The sequence below is a fragment of the Hyla sarda genome, chromosome 2 (assembly GCF_029499605.1).
Source record: "Hyla sarda isolate aHylSar1 chromosome 2, aHylSar1.hap1, whole genome shotgun sequence".
Classification (NCBI taxonomy): Eukaryota; Metazoa; Chordata; class Amphibia; order Anura; family Hylidae; genus Hyla; species Hyla sarda.
Genome location: NC_079190.1, coordinates 181,601,692 through 181,626,021, shown reverse-complemented (window position 1 = coordinate 181,626,021; position 24,330 = coordinate 181,601,692). Strand labels below are relative to the sequence as shown.

At 41.9% G+C, this 24,330-nt stretch overlaps 1 protein-coding gene across 4 annotated transcripts; it reads left to right on the top strand.

The window, feature by feature from the left end:
* The first annotated feature begins 834 nt into the window (after window positions 1-834).
* RGN (regucalcin) lies at window positions 835-22,897 on the top strand. Of its 4 annotated transcripts, none has more exons than XM_056560503.1 (7): window positions 835-889; window positions 12,200-12,366; window positions 12,858-13,040; window positions 14,026-14,241; window positions 15,776-15,907; window positions 20,183-20,337; window positions 22,718-22,897. In XM_056560503.1, exons 2-7 carry the CDS (start codon window positions 12,204-12,206, stop codon window positions 22,766-22,768), a joined length of 900 nt encoding a protein of 299 aa, XP_056416478.1. In that variant the 5' UTR covers window positions 835-889; window positions 12,200-12,203; the 3' UTR covers window positions 22,769-22,897. The 4 variants fall into 4 exon arrangements, with proteins under 4 accessions (XP_056416478.1, XP_056416479.1, XP_056416477.1 ...); XM_056560504.1 differs by having other exon boundaries at window positions 857-885; XM_056560502.1 differs by lacking the exon at window positions 835-889 and adding an exon at window positions 4,214-4,443.
* The last annotated feature ends 1,433 nt before the right edge of the window (window positions 22,898-24,330 follow it).

Genomic DNA, 24,330 nt, shown 5'->3' with positions numbered 1-24,330 from the left:
TGCATTCATACGCTATTTGTTCTTGCGGGTTTTCCGCTGCGTATTTGAAAGGGGGCGGGTACTTCTCGGCTGTCCGCAGCAGATTTTCCACGGTGGAATTTACGCTGCGGAAAATCCTCCACAGTCATACTGACTTCAGTGGGGCTTGCAGCGGATTTTCCGCAGCGTAAATTCCTCCGTGGAAAATCTGCTGCGGGCAGCCGAGAAGTACCCGCCCCCTTTCAAATATGCAGCGGAAAACCCGCAAGAACAAATAGTGTGTGAACGCACCCTAATGGTAGACAGAAATAGTCCACACCTGCTTGACAAATCCAGCTTTATGTTACCTCTACTAATTCTGAATGCAGCTAGAAGGGATAAATATAGGTAGCTGGATCCACTGTTACCTTTGGCACATGTGCAACCTGTGTTTCTACCATTCAATTATGATTATTCTAAAACACCCGAGGGACTCAAATAATTCATAGTGTTCCTATAGTGCTGCCCGCACCCCAGTTTTATGCTGCCCACAGTTTGGCAGCATTATGCTGATGACAGGTTCCCTTTAAATATACCACTGAAATATGAGGTAGAAGTTGCCAACATAGTATTGACCGGATTTACAGACGTGGTGAGGATATGGTTAAGGCTCTGGTTATAGATTTGTGCTGGGCTAGTGAGAATGCTGAATTCCGCTGTATTGAAAAAGTGCTGAAGAGGCCTAAGATTTCCACTTGATTAGACAGGAATATTTTGTTAATCATAGTAAGCCACAGTCTATTAGACATATCTCAAAGGTGCTTCAACTACTGGAGCTAAACATTAACAGACTTGATGTAGATATATCAGTGGCATTAGTGCAGTCTCTTGCAATCGAGCCGCTGCAGTCTCTGGGCCCTGAAATCTGTAGGTAAATTCCTATTCCATGTATTGTATTTCTTTGTAAGTGTATTTGTAGCAGTTACAAATTACTATGGGCAATAATCTTTTGCAGTTATTTCTCCTGGTCTATTATTTTTCTAGAATATTCATTTTTTGGTGGTTTCACACTTTTTTTTGCAATGTTTTGCTGTGTATTTTTACCTACTTTTGTGGGGGAAAATGTTGCAACCAGATGTTGGCTGGAAGTCAATAGGAAATTATTATGAGCTGTACCTACAATGTACATGAAAAGTGGTATGGCAATTTGCGTGTTTCTGTTTGTCCAATGAGTGCAGAACCCTTAGGTTCACACCGCAGAATTTCTGAACCTCAGAAATTCTGCCGCAGCAGGATCCTATTGTTTTCAATGCTGCACTGTGCACTTGGTAAAATTTCCACGGCGGATGTTTCTTCACAGAAATCCTGATTCCAGCAGAAGCATTGAACCTGTTCCATGTTTCTGCAGATTCCGCTTGGAAATGCATTGCCATTTATGGAGATGGCACATTTCTGAGTGGCCCTAGTACTGGCGACTTAAGTAAATGTGCTGAATGTCCGCACGTATTTTCCTGCAGACTTTCCGCGCATTTTTGCCCATGGCTGGGTTTCTACTGTCACTGCAGTCAAAGTGTATCCAGCAGGAGGGAGAAGTATTAGTCCCTGCATTATATTTCCTATAAACTTGTAGCAGCTTTCCTGCTGCAGGAAATCTTCTGCAAGTTTTTTTTACCATTCACTTGTCCACAGAAAATCCACAATAGTGGCAGGCTTGCAGATTGCCAGTGAACCCATCAAAGTGAACAGTTGTGAAACTTGCAGCAGGTTTCCAATGTGTGATTGTACCCTGAAGGGTGCTCTTACAACAGTGCTGATTTGTTAAAATTGGCTTAGGTTGTGTGCAGGGCTACCATCAGAACTTTTAGGGCACCTATCACTGCTCATGGCCTGGGAATTTGCTCCTGCTCTGGACAGTTCCTGACACGGACAGAGGTGGCAGCAGATAGCACTGTGCTCAGACTGAAAACCACACAACTTTCTCTGGAGCATACAGCAGCTAATAAGTACTGGAAGGCTTAAGATTTTTAAATAGAAGTAATTTATAAATGTGTATAACTTTTTGGCACCATTGATTTGAAAACATGTTTTTTTCCTCAGGAGTACCTCTTTAATATAAAAGTAAATGGCCCAGATAAAAACTGTCTGACCTAGTCATAGCAGCCAATCACAGCTCAGCATTTATATTTTAAAGAGCTCTGGTAAAATTTTTCTAAACCTTGTTTTCTGCTGCTTATGTAGCACAAAGATAGTCTGCAGTGTTTTATACAGATTGTCATCACATCAGTCCCTGTCTCAAGTAGGCATCACTACTAGTATGTTTTTTGTAGAGCAAACTCACTGCATATAGATGTTGTTCTTAGTTATAGTCAAATCCAGGAACCCATTGTTTGAAGGGATTTTCCATGAATGAAAGAGATGGCTCCCCGGTCATCTCCAGTCTGTTTGCAGTTGGAGAGTACTGAAAACAACCGAGTCAGCTGTATTACACAATTTGAGCAAATCCCATTCACATTAATGCTATGTGAGCTAGACTGCTTGTGTAACTTGCACTGGCTGTGTTACACAATTTGCTAAACTCCCAATGGCGTTGCAAAACGCCATTGGGAGTTTTGCAAATTGTGTAACACTGCCAACTCTGCTGTTTTCAGAGCATGTCCATCTCTGCTGGCCCCAAAAAGGATGAGATGGCCAGGCAGCCATCTTTGTCATTCTGGGCAAATTCCTTCAATAATGAGCCACGTTCCAGGCCAAATAGATAAATTAACTATTTCTACAGGAGCACAAGGGTTAGGCTTTTCTTTGTGGTGTCCAGTGTGGATATCAGGCAGGAGACTCCCCGATATATATCGTATTTATCGGCGTATAACACGCACTTTTAAAACTTAAATTTAAGGCAAAAAGCCTGTCTGCGTGTTATACGCCGATAAGTCTTCTGGTCACTGATTTAAAGCGGCCGCAGCAGCTTAAGTATTATCAGCACGGCCGCGGCCACTTTAAATCAGTGACCAGCGGCGTCTCCTCCCCGCTCTACTTTTAATTTTTCTTACCCCCCCCCCTCCCTCATCATTCCCTCATGACCACAGCCCCCCGCCTGACCTGGCCTGCCAAAGCGCAGCCAGGTAAGGAAAATAAAAAAAAACTATGAAAAGCAAGGGGGGAATGATGAGGGAGGGGAAGAATAGCATAGGAGGAACATGATGGGGACATGATGAGACAGGGTGGGGGAATGATGAGATGGGGGGGGGGGGGGGAATGATGGGGGGGGGAGGCACTAAAGGCTTAATGTCTGTATGGCTAGCGGTGGTCTATGACGGGGAAATGATGAGACATGGGGGGGTGATGAGACATGGGGGTGGCAATTAGAGGGGTAAATGTGGCACAGGGACTGATAAAAAGGAAGGAATGATGTGGCACTGGAGGGGACAGGACCAAACTGAGGTGCAGAAAAAAACGAATTGGAGGGATGATGTGGCATTTAGTCCAAGTCATTTATTTTACATTTTATTTTATTTTTTACTTAAAATTTCCTGTTAAAATGGGGGTGCGTTTTATATGCCAGTGCGTGTTATACGCCGATAAATACGGTATCTCCACCACATGGCTAGAACAGATGGCACAAAGTTGCCAATACATAGACTTCCATATTAAAATAAAGTATACAATGTGGTAGACGTATTTTACGGGATCAAGCGGTCTATGCTATTCCATCCAGCAGAAAAATGCAAACCCCACCAGAAACCACCCAAACGGAGGCCACAATTCTCATTTTCTGGCCTCTGTTGGGGGATTGAGGTTTATGGGTATGTTTGCTATATGCCCAGGAAGATTTTCCATGTGGAAAGTGGAACTGATAGAAAAAGGTGCTAATCTTTCCATTGGACCCACTTCTGATTTAGGACTTTGCTGCCTATTAATTTTATTAATGGGGTCTCAGCAACACAACCCCCGCAGATGAAAACCTCTCTTTGCTCCCCATTTTCTGGGGGAAAAACATATGTTATCCATGATGATTTTTCAAAAAAAAAAAAAAAATGGGAGAGAATTATCAAAACCTGTCCAGAGGAAAAGTTGCTGAGTTGCCCATAGCAACCAATCAGATTGCTTCTTTAATTTTTGAAAAGGTCTCTGAAAAATGAAAGAAGCGATCTGATTGGTTGCTATGGGCAACACAGCGACTTTTCCTCTGGGCAGGTTTTGATAAATCTCCCCCTCTGTGTGTAAAATCACCATCAATATGTAATACTTGTCAGTTTTCTACAAGTGTTTATCACTTAATTCCTCTATTGCGCCACCAGGTGGCCTACTTGCATTATTGCTGGAGATTTTTTTTTTTTGCAGAGCAAACAAATCCTTTGACCAATCAGCTGCAAGAAAGTTAGAAAGTTGCAGGAAATATATTGATAGAGAGGAACTTCCTCCTTGTTGTAAGGATCAGATTTTCACTATTCCCTCCAGCTTTTCAGAAAAGCATCTCTCTGTAATCCTGTAAGTGCAACAGTTTGGGGGACATGCAATTATTCTGTCATTGGGTCTAAAAGTTAGTATTAGGCTGGTATAGAAAAAAACTGCCTAATCCTGGAATACTGGTATGTTTTTGTTAAACTTTTATATATTCGGTGTATTTACAGCAGTGGTTCTCAACCTTTTTCACAACTGTACCCCCAAAGGGTGAAAGTATGTCCGTGGGTACCCCTCAGGCGTAAATTTGCGCGGAACTTACGCGTGAGGGGTACTCGCGGACAAAATAAATCATAAAATGACTTATTTTCATAAAGGCGTGTGCTTACCTTAATACTAATGTGATACTTTATCCCCTTGTGCCATTATCATCCAATATGGCAAAAGGGCATCAGAGGGAGGGAGGAATAATGGCACAAGGGGATTAAGATGGGGGGGGGTACAATAATTACCCCCCCCTCCATCTTAATCCCCCTTTGCTATAATTCCCCCCTCCCTCTGATCCCCTTTTGCCATTATCCCTTCCCCCCTCCATCTTAATGCCCTTGTACCATTATTCCCCCCGAACCCCCCCCCCCCCCTCCGATCCCCCTGGGCTAATATATATATATATATATATATATATATACAATAACATCCCTCCCTCCCAAACAATTAGTTCTAACTTTTTTTAACATTACCCGGCCTGTTCGGGTATACAGCTCTCCCAGAGTCCCGTTCGGCGGGGCCGCACAGAAGGGTGACCTCTTCCTGCGCTGTGCGGCACCTCTGTGCAACGTCAGGGGACGTCACACGTCTTCCTGGCAACCACGCAGCTCCCGTAAAGTAGCCGTGGCCAGAGGTACTTTACAGAGAGCTGCCGATTCCCTGCTATGCGCTGACAAATACTGGCCAATGCCGGTATTTGTCAGCGCATTGGGTACCCCCGCACAATAGGTGGCGTACTCCTAGAGGTACGCATACCACCGGTTGAGAACCCTTGATTTACAGTATGTGTTTGGTCTAGTTGTGAAGGCCTAGCCAGTTTATATGATTTAATTACTTCTATTTAAAAATCTTAATCCTTCCAGAACTTATCAGCTGCTGTATGCTCCAGAGGAAATTATCTTTTAAAATTTCTTTTCTGTCTGTCTACAGTGCTCTCTGCTGCCACCTCTGTCCGTGTCAACAACTGTCCAGAGCAGGACAGGTTTGCTATGTGGAATTATTCCTGCTGTGGACAGTTCCTGACATGGACATAGGTGTCAGCAGAGAGCACTGTAGACAGACAGAAAAGAAATGTAAAAAGAAAGTAACTTTCTCTGTAGTATACAGCAGCTGATAAGTACTGGAAGGATTAAGATTTTTAAATAGCAGTCATTTACATCTGTTTAACTTTCTGGCACCAGTTTAGAAACAAATTGTTTTCCACCGGAGTACCCCTTTAAATACTCTAAAAGGTCCAAGTGGGAAAAGGCGTGTATAGAAATAGCATCAGGCCGGGTTCACACTGTAGAATCTCTGAATGGACAAAATGCGTCCAGAGATTCCATGTGTGGCCAGCACCGACTGAATCAGTCAGCACTTGGAACTAGGGCTGGGCGGTATGATCAAATGTGTGTATCACGGTATTTTTGTAACTTTTGGCGGTTCCACGGTATATAATAGTATTTTCTTCTTCCTACCCCCCCCCCCCCCCAAATTAATCATCAGCCCCGTGCTACGCTGTCCCCCTCAGGGTACTACTCACATATGTCACCCGCAAGCGCTGCCCTCCTCGTCCTGTTTGTTGCGGGCCGCCGGCGCTGACACTCTATACTGTGCGGTATCCCTATGCCCGGGCTGCAAAAGGTAAACAAAATAAACTAACGCATGTTCCGACGTCGGCCTCATGCTGGGGCCGTGAACGTCGGACAGCCGTCAGCCTATCACCGGCTGCAGCGATGTTCCGCCTCGGCCGGTGATAGGTTGAGTGCACTATCATGCAAAAAGCCGGCTTCTTACATGACAGTGGGCTCAGCCTATCACTGGCCGAGGCAGAACATCGCTGCGGCCGTTGATAGGCTGACGGCTCTCTGAAGAGGCCAGTACCGGACCAACGGGAGGTGAGTTTAAGTTTATTTTGTTTACCTTTTGCAGCCCGGGCATAGGGATACCGCAAAGTATAGAGTGTCAGCGCCGGCAGCCGCAACAAACGGGAGAACGAGGAGGGCAGCGGTTGCGGGTGACATATGTGAGTAGTTCCCCGATGGGGACAGCACAGCGCAGGGCTTATAATTCATTGGGGGGGGCAGAACAGCGCTCGTGGGTCACATAGGATTAGTTCCCCGATGTGGGGACGGCGCAGCGCTGGGCTGATAATTCATTCATTCCCGAGGGGGAGGGGCCAAACCGGTATTGCGGTATAGGTTAAAATTCATATCGTGCAGCACAAAAATTTCAGTATTCGGTATGAACCGGTATACCGCCCAGCCCTACTTGGAACTGCATGGACATTGCCGTCCCCATAGTCGGCAATGTCTGAAGAGCAGAAATCTGCCAGAACATTGAACAAGTTAAATGGCCTTAGGCTATGTTCACATAGAAGAATTTCCTCACTGAATTTCCCATACTTCTCCATGCAAAAACCATGGCACACAAGTAATCTAAAGCAGATTTCAAGCAGAATTTCCATGAGGAAATTCTGTCTGGCATCAAGCCTATTGATGTCACTGGAAGGTCCTGATAAGGAGTATATTCTGCCTTAAGAATTGGCATGTCCCATGTGTGCAGCATCATGAGCTATGCTGTTTCTGTAACTTCTGTGGTTATGCCATAAATGTCTGAGATGTACTATCAATTCAACAATCAACCAAGGGGTTAAGCACATGCCTCAGCCAACAGGACCAGGTGAGCAATTTGTTGGATCCCCTTTCAACCTTACACATAACAAAAGACACAAAAGGCTAAGTTTACTCTTGTTAGTCCCAGTAAGAAGGCAAAGATAGCTAGCTGACAGACATCGACACCTACATACTGCAATAAAAGAAGGGAGGGTGTAGTTGGCCTATAGAGGAGTAAGGACACACATCTGCCTTGTACCAGTTCTGTGTTGATTTCCACATAATTTATATTAAATAAGTTTGAATCATCACTTGAATCATTTTTTTTTTCAAACACTAGCAGAGTGCCTGGCATTGTCCAGTTTCTTTTAACCTAAACCTTGTGGGAGAAGAAAAGCAACAATGATGCTCTTGTCCTCATATCTCAACCTCATATCTCCTTCTCATACCCCATCCTCATACTCCATCCTTATACCTTGTCTTCAAACCCAATACTTATATCCCTACCTCATAGTCCGTCCTCATATCCTGTCCTCAGGTGGGGCTGAGCTGTGATGAATTTAGTATATGCTAACAATAGAATGGGCCTGGCTTGTAGGAGTAGGCGTGGCTTGCAAGCCAGACCAACACATTCACCTGCAGATATGAGCTTGTAGAGTATGGTAGGCCTAAGCTGTGAAAGAGATTGTGGTTGAAGGACCTGTGATGTGGGTATATTGGGCAAAAGTGGTGTGTTCGGCCTTCAGACTTAACAAAAAAGGGCCAAAATTTGAAGGGACATGGCTTGCGTGCGGGAAGGGCATGACTTGCAGAGGCGGAGCTTGTGAAGGAAAGTCCCATAGAGTTGCATGGGACTTTAGACAAAACCATCCAAAAGATTGCCCATGCAGTAAATATGGCTTCTTTAATAAAATAATCTCCACTGATTACCTGTCCCTTCAGACAGTTAAAACGGCTATCTCATTGTCAGTCTCCTAGTCATGAACTTTATTAAAGGGGTATTCCAATTTATAACACTTATTCCCCTATGCACACGATAGGGAAAGATTCGCTGGTGGTTGGCAGTTGCCAGCATGCAGCACATCCTGCTTACCTCGGCCAAATCATATGCACTTCTCCTCCCCCTCACTGCAGGCTCCAGACCTATTCTTCTGCACTGTCTCAGATGCACCCCTTAGGGGTCACACGCATGCATGGGCTGTCTAAGAGTCCGTGCACGTCCTTAATTCTGGTCCCCCTCCAATCCCTGCCAGGCACCACACATATGAGGACACTCCTCCATTCCTGTGGTGCCTGAGAAATAGTGTAGCTTGTCAACTAGAGAAGGTTCTGCTGCTGTTCTGATCGGCTGTGTTCCTGACCATTGCTTGTTTCCTGACGCTGCCTTTAGCCTGATCCCTGCCTATCTCTACTCAGTCCTGCCTCTGTCTCTGCTGCTGCACATATTACATTTAGTGACAGCTCACCTCACCTGTCTGTATCCCCAGTGCTTGGCAGCAGGGCGTTCTGGCCTGCTTTGCTGGCTGTCACTAAACCGGGACCACTCTTGTGGTAGTGACTTGGTGTTCCCCTGCAGCTAAGACCAGCTTCCGCATCCTGGAGCGGGATAAAGGGTGAAAAGCAGGAGAACACTTAGACTCCGCTCCTGTGTTTTCAAGGCGGACTTTTCAACCTGAAAATCCCCTTTAAAAAATTCTCCAGAACTTTCTCTGCTCCGCAGACATTCATTCGGTGCTTGTTGGCTCTTCCTGCACCTGAAATCTCCAGACGGATATTATGAGAGATTCCGCAGTCTGAACCCGATCTAAGCCTTCTATAATAATTATCCCTGAAACCCTATTCTCAGATATAAAGGTTAGGACGGTATCATAAATGCATGTAGTTTTTAGTTACACAGTACATCTATGGGTGCTTTTACACTGTGTAGTTTTGCTGCAATTCCTTTTTTTGTTGTAGCTTTGCTGTGCAGTTTTGAAGCACAATGTATGTGTGAAAGGGCAATCATCATTTGTCATTGAACTGGATTTTCTGCAATGCTGCATACACAGTCTTGTCTATTATATTTGAAATATACTATGGAATGTCTACCTAGAAAAATTTCAGGTGACATTTTCCATGCAGGGCAGTATTGACTGATTTGCTGGCAATACATGTTTGTTCATTCATGCAGCAGAATCCCATTGAAAATAATGGGAGGCTGCTGCACCAGACTTTCTGAGCAGAATTCTGTGTGTCATGGTTTTTGGAGATGTAGAGGAAATTAAGCAAGGAAATTCTGTAGTGTTATTGCACCATGTCATCATCTTGGCTCCACCCCCTTTGTATTGCTGCCAATTTTGAACATATTTATACACTGTCTGTATCTGTCATACCCATAATGATCTGAGGAAGGGGGTGGCTCCCCTGATACGCGCCATCCACATTTTTATTGCTTTTATACTTCTTAATAAACCACTCCAGTGTTTGATATTAGCCTGGTCTGGCTTTTGCTTCTTACTGGAACTAGCAGCTCCACCGCGAGGGTTATTTCCTTCTTCCTACATAGGAAAATAGGAAGATACCTATATTTTTATACTTACTTACTAGCATATTACTTATTTACTTACATTATTTATTTGTATTGTATTTATTTGTAATTCTTATTTATTAATTCAGCCCCTACTGATCTGTTTTTTTGTATATACCTAAGTGTTTAATATATATATATCTATATATATATATTTATATTTGTTATATTGAATAGAAAATGTACTTAGCCCTTGAGACCTAGTCTACTTGAGGACACAATATATGGAGTATTTGAACTACATTACTGATGAAATCAGCCTCTTAGCACACATTTGGATTAAATGATGTCATTCATCCACCATGGTGTCTAAGGTCTCGTATCAGATGGGACTCCAACACTAAAAAAACTAAATTCTCTTGACCTTTAGGCCTACAAAATGACAGCAGAAGCTGTTAGACAGAGAGGTCTTTTGGATAATCAAATTACAAACTCGTTATCCAAGGGGCTCAAAGACAAGATGTTATTCTACATTACTGATTTTCTGTGAGATGATTTCCCTGTAATTTATATTTTATTAATTTCGGTTAATTATAAAAATGTCTTTGAATATAGGGGGAGGCATTGTCTCAACAGTGTTCACACTATGCGGTTAGACAAACAAAAACTTTTTTATGTTAATTGACCTTACATTGGTATTATGAAAACTACAGGGACAGTAGCATGTTTCAGTTTCCATCTGACTAGATTATGATATGTGTCCTTGGTTCGGCATTTATATTCATATACAATAAAAAAATATTTTTCTTCATGACAGAAGTATAACAGACCGTGACCGTTACTATGAACACAATAATTAGTCGGTGGTTTAGTGATATACTGAACAAGTGTTTTTCATGACCATTTTTGGCTCCTCCTCTTCCTCTCATAAAAGAGATCATGATTGAGGCTGCAGACCGCGGCCGAAATGCGTCACTTGTGCATCCATGATGTCTGTTTGATCGTTAAATAAAGAAGCATAGAATTGACATTGCGCTGGACATCCTTTTCTTGTTGTGGCAAAATTAGAGCTACTACAACCAAGTAGGCCTCATTCCACCTTCAAAATGGTACTTATTCTAAATGGCATTAGCTTTTTGCTATTGTTAGCAAGAGTCATTTGCCAAAACATGTTTCCATTTTCCATATCGCCTACAATTTAATTTCAGATAGGACTATGAAAAGGTACTCTTTATATATTTACCGTATATGCAATTTTTTTTGGATGCAAGCGTAATCTGTGAGAACAAACTCTTTTCCACTATAAGCATAAATGAGGGTTTATGAATAGGTCCGGTAACATCTAGTTTGTCAGTCCCTATAGTTCACCTTTAGGGTACCCTCATACCCTTAAAGGAGTTTTCTGACAAGTTAACTTATTTTCAACTGTATACAAATTTAAATATATTGGTAAATTAAATTACTACCTTTTTTGTGGTCTTTCATGTTTTCCTTTTGCTTCCGCTACAAATTGCTAGCTGTCTACATTGCCCACTTTCTGTCTAGTGTACATCATGTTATTCCAAATACATCTATCATCCTGAGTCATACAATGCAACTAAATACAGTGTTGGAGATTTATGCATCTTTTTTTTACTTGTTATTTGTCTATTTCGCAGGGTTTTTTTTGTGTATTTTTTTTTTTTACTTACAACATAACCGAGAATCTAGAGATTTGTATCAGTTGGCCAAAATATACAAAATTACAACGCAATGGTTGAAAAAACCCTGCAAAACATAGACCACCCTCAGTGCTGCTTTAGAAACTTTACAAAGTGAGCAATTGTTGTGGAGTTATTTTGTTATTTTAGTGGACTTGTGCATTATTTATCTCACATCATGAAACTCTATGATAAATTATGCGCCTGTCCACAAAAAAAACCTGCAAGAAAAGGGACTTGAAAAATGGCATACAAAACAACTCGGGGAGATTTATCAAAATTTGTGCAGAGGAAAAGTTGCCCAGTTGCCCATAGCAACCAATCAGATCCCTTCTTTCATTTTTAACAAGGCCTCTGTGAAATGAAAGAAGCGCTCTGATTGGTTGCTATGGGCAACTGGGCAACCTTTCCTCTGCACAAATTTTGATAAATCTCCCCCTCAGTGATTCATCTCCCCCAGTACGTTCACAGATATTGTTCTAGAATTGGAGAAATCACTATATTCTCACTCGATTGCCATTGAATGCTACAATAGTAGTTATAATTGAATAAGAATTCAGCAGAAGAAACTGTCTAAGGCTGACTTTACTGACATAATCTTAGTGTACAGTGCTGGTGGAATTGTACCCTTCTTAAACGACTGTTCTTTTTCAGTATATTAGCAATTTCATATAGAAACAATTCAAATGTGTCTATTGATTTTATCGATTGAATATGTAAGTACAACATTATTAACAATTTTTCATTATCAATATCTCTTTTAATGTTTATTATAGAGCCATGTCATCCATCAAGATTGAATGTGTTATCACTGAGAGGTACAACATTGGAGAATCACCTGTCTGGGATGAGAGGGAAGGCGTTTTAGTATATGTCGATATTACGGGACAGAAGGTCTGCCGCTGGAACCCTAGTACTAACAAAATACAGAGTGTACCTCTAGGTAACTTCTACACTTCTGAAATAGTAGTTGTTATGAGAGTGCATAAATCATTATCAAAGAAAATCTGAATCATGGGAACATATCATGGACTGAGGATTTATTGATAAAAGTGCAGTCCTCTGGAGTCTAGTACCTCTCTTTATCTATTATTTCGATACTATGACTGTGATTCCCTGTTCATTTCCATTGAATATTGGTCCAACCTCATAAAATGGTGCATCTAGTATAGACAACAGATAATTTTTAACCTGGTTAATTTTCCTTTTTCTCATTGTTATGTGGCATAGCACACTAAGGTTGACCCAGTGTAGTTACATAGGCATGTGTGTTTAAAATACACATTGTTTTTCTTTTTTATGTATAACTTACATTTTCAATCAATCAGTTAAATTGTGTACAATTCTTATTTAAATAAATCGGCTAAAATGGATGACAGTAACTTTAAAAAGATTCTTTTATGAAAATGCCAACTTCTTTTGTCTCCTCTGTAGAAGAACCAGTCGGCTCTGTTGCCTTACGAAAGTCTGGTGGCTATGTAATTGCCTCAGGCACTACATTTGCAGCCCTGAACTGGGAAGACCAATCAGTAACCCCTCTTGCTCGCGTCGATGAAGATAAGCCCAACAATCGTTTCAATGACGGAAAAGTGGATCCAGAAGGAAGATTCTTTGCAGGTGCAATGAAATAAATTTAATCATCATTAACCGTTTAACCCCCTTAAGGACTCAGCACATTTTGGCCTTAAGGACCCGGCCCATTTTCGTTTTTGCACTTTTGTTTTTTCCTCCTCCCCTTCTAAAAATCAATTTTGCAACTACAGACCCATATAAGGGCTTGATTTTTAACAGCACCAATTGTACTTTGTAATAACATCACTTATTTTATAACATAATCTGCGGCAAAGAAAAACGTTGTAATTACGTTTGTAATTTTTGGGGGCAAAAAATGGACTTTGGTAGTTTTTTTTTACATGTTAAATAATGGGAAAAGCGGGTTGATTCCAACTTATATTAGGGGAGGGCCTTATTTACATTTATTAACTTTTTTTTTACACATTTTACAATTATTTTTTTTTAGCCTCCATAGGGGGCTATACCATGCAATCTTGCAATTGCATACACTGTTCAATGCTGAGCTTTGGCTCAGCACTGATCAGTGTTATTGGTGCTCTGCTGCTCCATCCTGCAGAGGCTAAAGCAGCAGAGGATCACCGTCGGAGGCCCTCCTGCCTTCCTCCCCGTTGATTGGGACATTGCAGTTTCATCGCAATGGTCCCAATCAGCTCCGCTGAGCTGTCAGGAATGTTTTACTTTCATTTTAGATGCCGTGATCAACTTTGATTGTGGCGTTTAAAGGGTTAATGCCAGCCATCAGCCTGATCGATGATGCGCGACATTAACCCTGGGTCCTGGCTGCTGATAACTGCGGCCGACACGCCTCCTGCATGGGAGAGCTGTGTTAGAGCTGGGGCCCCATACAAGAGATCCCGGTGGGTCCCAGCATTCGGACCCTAATCATTTGGATACTTATCCCCTATCCTGCGAATAGGGTATAAGTGTCTAGGGCTGCAGATCTCCTTTAATACAACTGCATTAATATTTTTTTTTTAATCAGTGTTTCAGCCCTTTGTGAATGTTAACTTGTGGTGTCTCCTTATAGGTACCATGTCCCAGGAAATACGGCCAGCAGTTGTGGAGAGAAACCAGGGTTCATTATTCACTTTGTATGCAGATCACTCTGTAGTGAAACACTTTGACATGGTGGATATCTCCAATGGTTTGGATTGGTCTTTGGATCATAAAACCATGTACTACATTGATAGCCTTTCATATGCAGTTGATGCATTAGATTATGATGTGAAAACTGGAAAAACTTGTGAGTAAGCACTATTTTAAGACTGACCAATATATAGTAATGTATGTACAGGAATATATGTACACGCCATTGTATTGGTTCACATTGAAAGCTTAATAAATACAAAGTGTATGTAATCTAGTTAAAAACAACATGCCTTCATACTTTTAAGAGATAAATAATGCATTCCAAAGGGGTATCCAGACCCTTTTACCTTTTTCACATTTTGTTATTTCCACATCATTTTGCACTCCGTACCCATTGTGACAAAGTGAATGTTAGAAATCCTTGCTAATTTATTAGAATGTAAAAAGTATCCTGACCCTTTACGCAGGACTTAGTTGAAGCATCTTTGGCATTGATTACATCCTTCAGTCTTTTAGATATGATGCCACAAGGTTTGCACACCTGGATTTGAAGATAACCTATAAGCTTTGTCACACTGGATGGGGACAATGGGTGGGACAGCCATTTTCAGGTCTCTTCAGAAAAGTTTGACTTAGTTCATAGCTTTGCCTTGGGCACTTAAGGACATTCACAGAGTTGTCCCTTAGCCACTCCTGTGTTGTCCTGTGTGTTTAGGGTCATTGGGGGAGATTTATCAAAACCTGTGTAGAGGAAGAGTAGTGCAGTTGCCCATGGCAACCATTCAGATTGGTTATTTCATTTTTCACAGGTCTCTTTAAAAATGAAAGAAGCAATCTGATTGGTTGCTATGGGCAACAGGACAACTTTTTCTCTGCACAGGTTTTGATAACTATCCCCCATTGTCTTGTTGGAATGTGAACCATCAACAGCACTCTGAATCAGGTTTTCATTTACAATATTCCTCAACCTTGACCAGTCGCCCTGTCCCAGCAGCCAAAAATCACCCCTACTGCATGATGTGCCACCACCATGCTTCACTGTAAGGCTAGTAATGGGCAGAAAATGAGCAGTGCATCGTTTCCTCCAGACATGACACCTAGAATTGAGGCCAAATCTTGCTCAATCTTGGTTTCATCGGAACAAATAATATTTTGTTTCTTACAGTATGAGGTGTTATATATATATATATATATATATATATATATATGAAGAGAGGCTGCTTTCTGGCCACTCTGCCATAAAGCCCAAATTGGTGGAGTGGTGCAGTGATTGTTGCCCTTCTAGAAGTTTCTCCCATCTGCACACAGGACGTTTGGAGCTTAGCAGGAGTGACTATTGGTCTTTTGGTCCTTCTCTCCAATTACTTAGTTTTTGTCATACCATTTATGTGGTATTACCAAACAGTACAGTTTTTACAGCACATAGACTTAACCAGACTGACAGCAAGCATTGCTAAAAATAGGTCAGGTCATGGGCAACTTACTAGGAGTTTGCCAGCTCCTCACAGAATGAGATGTAGTGTTAATATGTGGATCAGAGACTCTATTTTTATTTACTTTTGTTGAACTGCCTATTGAACAATGCATAAGATTAACAATACTTTGTTAATCAAGAAGACTGAGAGCTACAATGATGTCTTCCATTTGTGCTAGCCAGAGTAAATTAGAACCACTGCATCTTTCCATAGGCAACCGCCGCAATGTCTACAAGTTACAGAAGGATGAAGGAATCCCTGATGGCATGTGTATAGATGCAGAAGGAAAACTTTGGGTTGCTTGCTATAATGGAGGAAGGGTGATCCGTATTGATCCTGAGGCTGGTAGGATATATGAATACATTACTCTTGTTTATTTATTTATTTATTTTTTTTTTTTTGTTACTTACAATTCACATATACAATATGCTTATATTAGCCAAAAAAAAACAACAACTTAGAGATGGAATTTAATGTGCATAATAATGTGGTGATACCAGACTGTGGTGGACCACCGGTGTTTGGCAGGACCACAGGTGTAGTGGTGTAGGTGGTGGGGCCAGATGGTATTAACCCCTGGGGCAAGATGTTATTAACCCCTAGTGTTCGTGATGCCAGAGTGGTTTTTGGTACCGGAACCACACGAACGGTATCTCCGTTATTCCAATGGCTAGTTAAGTAAAAGAGTGTACACAACCAGTTATGGTTTAACAGAGGCTTTACTGAGTTAAGACAGATGGAATTATCTTCACAGCTAGGCCAGATTCCCAGAGAGGCGGCCAGGAACCCAGAAGGACCTTTCAGCTTGCTGGGACCAATTATACTTGTTATAGACTTGAGACAATTATCTTGAGGCTTGACTATATGCAGGACTTGACTCTATTTGTAGTGACAGCAGACATAGACTTTTGACTTACTGGAATGACTGTAGCTTTGTGGACTTCCAGGTAGCTGATCACTAGCACTGAGACATGTGCACTGGCTGGTTCTCAGTAAAGGAAGAGAGTGAATTGTAATGGCCGCCCCTTTATATAGTGGGGGGCTAGACCAAAACCCATTGGTCAAGCTGCGGGTCATAGGTTAAGCAGGTGCTCTCTGGGAGAACATGTGAGAACAAATCATGTGACTGTAAAACATAACATGTGACATACTTGCAGGTCCTTGAGACAACCTCTCACAGATCCTCTGCTCTATCTATACATTAGGATCCTGTCTATACATTAAAGAAGTATACACAACTGTTACGTTATGCGCTCCGGCCGCATACGCTGGCCATGAGCCCATGGTCCTGTTACCTGCTCCTGCCGGCAGGGCTGGGACTCGCATCGCGGGACGCGCCCACATGCGAGCCCAGTCCATCACTCACCTGGTGCCTCTCCTTCTTCCGCCTCTGCCCGGGTGCACGTGTCCCCATCCCCTAGGGCAAGTATGCACCGGCGCTTTAACATTTAAAGGGCCAGTGCGCTCATTAGTGTAATTCACCTGTGGCTCATTGATAAATTCCTCCACTCTCCTCACTTCCCTGCCAGATCTTTGTTGGCTTGAGCCTGAGAGAAAGCATTCCTGTCATTGCCTTGCTGTGTATCTGATCCTTTGCTCCGTGACCTGACCCTGCTCCTTGCCACGTACCTTCTGACCATTTGCTACTTTCCTGACGATGCTACTGTGCCGCCTGCCCTGACCTTCTGCTATCTTGATTACAAGCTGTCTTATCCCTCCTGTGCCTCGCATCTCCTCAGCTGTCTGTGTGGTCGAGCCTGCGGCAGCAAGTTCGGGCTCTGGTGAAAACCAGTGGCTCCTTAGACTTCGCTCCCTGGTACGGTCCGAGTCATCCGCCACACAGGTCCAGCGGATCCACATCCATCAGGGTTCCTGTCTTCTTAAACGTGATCGTTACAACAACATTCTGTAACCAACAGGGGGGGGGACCCTGCAGGGGAGCCCTCAGGTCACTGTGGGTCTCAACCTGACAGGGCTTAAGGGTAGTACAGGACATTGACCTGTACTGGGACATTACAAGACCATTGAATGTGAAATGGTAAACTGATTGTCCTTGAGCTCACTGCCATAGAAAACATGTAAAATATTGAATCAAACACAGATATGCCCCTACTATTAAAAATAAGAATTAACTACATGTGCAATACTGGTCCATTGAATTTATGTTCCCCTGTTGCTGAGTCTAGAAAATAAGTTAAATTAATCCAACACCTTTTATTCATGTGTTATCACAGTGTTTATATAAAATCCAGCCAAATATACAGTGTAATTAATTGCTTTTGTTTATAGGTATGTATCATTGTTCAGGAAAGTGACAACCGTAAATTTGATATGTATACTGTAGGGTCAGAACAGAAATGCACCAACATATGTAAAATAAATGTAAGATGTTAAAATAAAGTTACTTATACCTTAGGTGGGCAGTTTTGGCCAGTCTTGTATTTGACTACTGCTCTGGTGTTTCTAGAATGCAGAGGATTCCATGTTTACTAGACATGAGGGTTTAGCTATACACAGAGTGCTACTTAATGTAGTGGTACATATATTATACCTCTTAAATGGCCACTGTTGTTTGGAAATACTTTTGACATGTCAAAAGTTTCGATCAGTGGAGGACTGAGAATTTAGACCTCCATCGATCAAGAGGAAGAGCTGGGAGAAGTTCGTGCTCATTGCATTCTCTTCCAGCTCTGTGTCACGTGATCAAGACAAACTCACAATGTTAGTCTAAGAGAATGTCTCGATCACGTGGCACAGAGCAGGGAAAAGAGCATCTGGCAGTGCAGACTTCTCCCAGCTCGTTCTCCTGATCGGCAAAGGTCTGAACTTTCAGACCACTGCTGATCAAAACTTTTGACACGTCAAATTATTTTCCTAATGACAGATACTATTTAAAGGGGTACTCAGGTTCTTAGACATCTTATCCCCTATCCAAAGGATAGGGGATAAGATGCCTGTGTGGGAGTCCCGCCGCTGGGGACCCCCGTGATCTTGCATGCGGCACCCCGTTTGTAATCAGACTGATTCCCGGCGACTACAGGGCGGGCGGCGTGTGATGTCACGCCTTCGCCCCCGTGTGACGTCACGCTCCGCCCCTCAATGCAAGCCTACGGGAGGGGGTGTGATAGCTGTCACGGCCCCTCCCATAGACTTGCATTGAGGAGCGGAGCGTGACGTCACACGGGGGCGAAGGCGTGACGTCACGCGCTGCCCGCCCTGTAGTCACCCGTAATCAGACCCGGAGCGAAAACGCTCCGGGGACTGATTACAAACGGGGTGCCGCATGCAAGATCACGGGGGTCTCCAGCGGCGGGACTCCCACGATCAGGCATCTTATCCCCTATCCTTTGGATAGGGGATAAGATGTCTAAGCACCGGAGTACCCCTTTAAGTATACTTATACATCACATTGATTTTGATTGCTATTAAAGAATCACTGATTTAACTGGTGCACAGCCTCTGCCTGCTTCTTAAAGAAAATCTGTCACCAGTGTTACCTGCACTAACCTGTCGGTACAGACAGGTAGTGCAGGTGACACTGATGACAACGGTACTTACCTTGTCCCGTTCCGTGCAGTTATTCTCTGGTAATCTTCTTTGGTATCTTCAGCCCCGGGCCAGGCTTGGAGCATGGGCGGAGTTTAGTGACGTCACCATTGCTGTTCTCTAGCAGCGGGAACCAGCAGAAAGCAGCAGCGGTGACGTCAAGCCAGGTCTGGAGCTGAAGATACCGAAGAAGATTACCAAAGAACGACTGCACGGAACGGGACAAGGTGAGTACCGTTGTCATCAGTGTCACCTGCACTTGGAGCATGGGTGGAGTTTAGTAACATCACCGCTGCTTCATTATGTTGGGTCCCGCTGCTAGAGAACAGCAGCAGTGATGTCACTCAGCTCCGCCCATGCTCCATACCGGAGAACAACTGCACGGAACGGGACAAGGTGAGTACCATTGTCATCAGTGTCATGCAGGTGACACTGATGACAGATTTCCTTTAAAGGGGTTATCCGGGGATATGTTTTTTAAGGGGGGTGAGGGTAAAATAATAAACAACTTATACTTTACTACCTTGATCCCTGCCAGTCCCATGCAAATAACTACTTTATCTTCCGATGACGTCAGTTCTTCTAACTTCCACTGACTTGACTTCATGAGATGAAATTTCTGACATAAGTCTAGTCAATTATTTAAGTACAGCTTGTAACTGGAGCAAGCGCAGTGCGACATTGGAAGTACGGCTTGTAACTAGAGCAAGCGCAGTGCGACCTTTCCTGTCTAGGGGTATAGCAGGTAAATAGGAGGGTGTGAAGCAGGAGGCCTGCAAATCTGACTGGTGTCAGCCCTGGCGATCCCTGCGAACCAGATAAGATGTCAATAAGAAGTTCTTAATGTAAATAAACAAAAAAAAAGCAGCAACAGAGGGTGCCCAGGGGCACGGAGGCAAAACATGGTTTTGGTAAAAAAAAACTAGGGGGAATAGGAAGGATTGCACATCATGGTCTATTCCAAAAAGAAACATTATTGTATATATTGTATACCCAAGAATACTATTGTATTCTTGGGTATAGTAAGATCACTTGATGTTCTACTGGGTATAAAACTATTAATCTTTGTTACAGGGAAAGTGATCCAGACTGTGAAACTACCAGTGGATAAGACAACTTCTTGCGCCTTTGGAGGCAAGGATTACACCGAAATGTATGTAACATCAGCATGTGAAGGTATGGATGAAGAATGGAGTGCCCGGCAGCCCCAGTCTGGGGGAATCTACAAGGTAATCTATTGCTTCTCCATACTTGGTTAGGTTCAATCTTAGTACTTATTGGATCTTCTGTATTCAAACTGTCTAACTGCAAAAAAAAAAAAGCTTGTTTCAAATAGGATGCAATAGAGTTCTGCTGTAATATTCTTAGCTGCAGTGAAAATACAAAACATGGTTGCTGTAGGCAACAATTTTTGCTGCATATAAAATACCCACCCAGAATTTTTTCGGGCAGATATACTGTTATGTGAATTAAGCCCTTCCATTGTAAAATTTGTAAAAAAAAAAATGATTTCGTCCTCAGCTTTCGTAATAATACATTATACAAGAAGTTGTTACTGTAACATAGGTCTCAGGGAATTACATTCATGTAATAAGCTTTCTATAAATATTAAAAATAAATAGTAAATTACTTCCCCAGAGGCACAGACAAAGGGGGAGATTTATCATTGCATTTAAAGCTTTTTTTTGGTTATGCCGGGCACACAAAATGTTGCGCGTGCACCTAAGCATTTTTTTTTTGCGACTTTTGGGGGTACACAGTAAGTACAGAACAGCCTTACCCAAGCAACTTTCAGTTTTTGCTTTGCAGTGGTCACGGATTGAGGAAGTGAGAATGTCACACACAGGCATAAAAAAGTTGCAAACCCCTCCAAAAAGTCGCAAACCCCTCCAAAAAGTCACAAACCTAAGCCAGATCACACCTGGCTTACAAAACTGCCTTCAGAGAGCACATTTTGTGCATAAAAGTCGCAAAAGAGAGGAGGAAACATACAAAATGGTGTTATGAAGCGATCTATTGTTTTTTTGCTTATGCGCACCTTGAAGCATTACTGTCGTGATAAACAACTTTTTTCCATTTAATCCATTTTAGTTTTTAATTCCTTAACCCCTTGAGGACCAAGCCCATTTTGATCTTAAAGGGGTACTCCGGTGAAAACCTTTTTTCTTTTAAATCAACTGGTGGCAGAAAGTTAAACATATTTGTAAATTACTTCTATTAAAAAATCTTAATCCTTCCTGTACTTATTAGCTGCTGAATACTACAGAGGAAATTCTTTTCTTTTTGGAATGCTCTCTGATGACATCACGAGCACAGTTCTCTCTGCTGACGTTATTATAATAATAATAACGCTTTATTTATTGTTGTCCTTAGTGGGATTTGAACCCAAGTCCCCAGCAATGCAAGGCAGCAGTGCTAACCACTGAGCCACCATGCTGCCCTTAGCATACATCTGCTATGCATGGTTGCTAAAATGGACAGAGATGTCAGCAGAGAGCACTGTGCTCGTGATGTCATCAGTGTTCCAAAAAGAGAGGAATTTCCTCTGTAGCATTCAGCAGCTAATAAGTACTGGAAGGATTAAGATTTTTTAATAGAAGTCATTTACAAATATGTTTAACTTTCTGCCACCAGTTGATTTAAAAGATAAAAGGTTTTCACCAGAGTACCCCTTTAAAGGGGTAGGGGATAAGATGTCAGATCGCCGGGGTCCCACTGGTGGGGACCCCTGGATCTACCATGTAGCACCCACCTGTAGCAGCTTCCGGAACCGCTGGAGGTCCTCAGGCTGAGTCCATCTCGACACCGGGATGGAAGATCGTGACGTCATGACTCCTCCCCCGTGTGACATCACACCCCGCCCCTCAATGCAAGTCTATGGGAGGGGGCGTGACAGCGGAGGTACCTTTTAAGAAGAGAAGCATTTACATGCACAGTGACAAGCAATACAAGGTGCTAAATTATTATTTATGTGCAAAATGGTTTATCTTTGGTCATTTTATAAACTTATTTCATGTGTATTTGCACCATATAGGTTCCACATGGCTGCTTTAGGGTTATAAAAAGCATGCACAAAGCTGAGGTCACACAGCTGTGAAAATGTAAAAATCTTTATTATTTGGCAAAAAATGCAGGTTTTTCTTCTGTCCTTGCACCATATAGTTCCATATAGCTGCATTAGAAAGCTTGGATTTAGGTAGAAAGTTTTGCAAATATAAAAAATGTTTTTGCAGACCTTATGACAGGGGAGAGGGAGGGGGGAGGAGAAGAGCTTATCATGCTCCAGGGGAAAGGCTCCCAGCCTCTCAGAGAAACTCAGAAAGACTCATTACAGACTTTTACATATTAAAACATGCATATTATTATGCATACAGGTCTTAGGGCACATTACTACACTGACTTACGCATTTTTTTTTTATTGTTCTTACTAATGACAGTAACGCTTTAAGCAAAAATGCAGGAGTTCCCTTTAAGAGCTTTCGTGTAAATGAACTCTGAACAGAGTTATATACAAAATATATATTTTGCAAGGAAGCAGATGATTATGTTTATATATTATAAGTACATTATAACTGAAATATCTTAAATGTAATTTTCATTGATTTACAGATAACTGGACTTGGTGTAAAAGGAATCCCGCCAAGTAAATTTGCTGGTTAAATAATAATTCTTGCCGATTTCTCCTGAAAAACAATTTGTGGTTCAGCACTGAAGTGAAACTAACCAAGATCATGATTTACAGTTTGCACATGTAATGTCGCTACATTGGTTAATAAACATTTTACAGCTCTGGACTAGTGTATTGCTGTTTTCTACTTTATAGTCTAGAAGATTACATATGAAATCATGTATGCTAACCTGCTTTCCTTCAAAATGCAAGCTACATGGGTCATTCTTATTATAATATAATTTTTTCTGAATATTTTACATTAGGAAATTCTTAACAGCACTTAAACTCATTACATTTTTAGTACATAAATGAGTGCCCGGTTTACACCAATTCATTTATTATTGTATTGTAATAGGGTTCTTGTCTCTGCTTCTCTGATAAACAAATATTTATATATGCACAAATCGGTGAAAGGGTCATTTCAACCTATAGTAACCCCTGAAAACTGGACCCATAATCAGACTTATCAGTTCCAGAACCTTTGATTTTAGAACAGCTAATGTGTTTAAAGGCCTGCCAACTCTGTCTTGAATGGAGGTGTCAGAGGAGACAAGGGTCAGGCAGTTGTATTTTACCCGCCCAAAAATTTTGTTCGCGGGTAGATGAGCTTTCACCAGAGGAATCTGGTAGCGCCTTACCACCTTTCTCTCCATTGGAAAGGAGAGATCTTTAACCCTTTAATGACGCAGGACGTATATTTACGTCCTGCGCCGGCTCCCGCGATATGACGCGGGGTCGCGCATACACGCCTGTGATCAGGATGAGAGATCAGTGTGTGCAGTGTTATAGGTCCCTATGGGACCTATAACACTGCAAAAAAAAGGTTAAAAAAAAGTGTTAATAAAGGTCATTTAACCCCTTCCCTAATAAAAGTTTGAATCACCCCCCTTTTCCCATAAAAAAAATAAAAGTGTAAATAAAAATAAACATATATGGTATCGCCGCGTGCGTCTTTGTCCGAACTATAAAAATATATCATGAATTAAACCGCACGGTCAATGGCGTACGCGCAAAAAAATTCCAAAGTCCAAAAAAGCATATTTTGGTCACTTTTTATACCATTAAAAAATGAATAAAAAGTGATCAAAAAGTCTGATCAAAACAAAAATTGTACCGATAAAAACTTCAGATCACGGCGCAAAAAATGAGTCCTCATACCACCCTGTACATGGAAAAATAAAAAAGTTATAGGGGTCAGAAGAGGACATTTTTAAACGTATAAATTTTCCTGCATGTAGTTATGATTTTTTCCAGAAGTGCGACAAAATCAAACCTATATAAGTAGGGTATCATTTTAACCGTATGGACCTACAGAATAATGATAAGGTGTCATTTTTACCGAAATATGCACTGCGTAGAAACGGAAGCCCCCAAAAGTTACAAAATGGCGTTTTTTCTTCGATTTTGTCGCACAATGATTTTTTTTTCCGTTTTGTCGTGAATTTTTGGGTAAAATGACTAATGTCACTGCAAAGTAGAAGTGGTGATGCAAAAAATAAGCCATAATATGGATTTTTAGGTGGAAAATTGAAAGGGTTATGATTTTTAAAAG

Excerpts from the sequence above, each read along its gene's own strand:
- RGN (XM_056560503.1), top strand. The coding sequence starts at position 12,204 with ATGTCATCCATCAAGATTGAATGTGTTATCACTGAGAGGTACAACATT. Across the intron at positions 12,367-12,857 it reads AATACAGAGTGTACCTCTAG|AAGAACCAGTCGGCTCTGTT; the intron begins GTAACTTCTACA and ends TCTCCTCTGTAG. Across the intron at positions 20,338-22,717 it reads AGTCTGGGGGAATCTACAAG|ATAACTGGACTTGGTGTAAA; the intron begins GTAATCTATTGC and ends ATTGATTTACAG.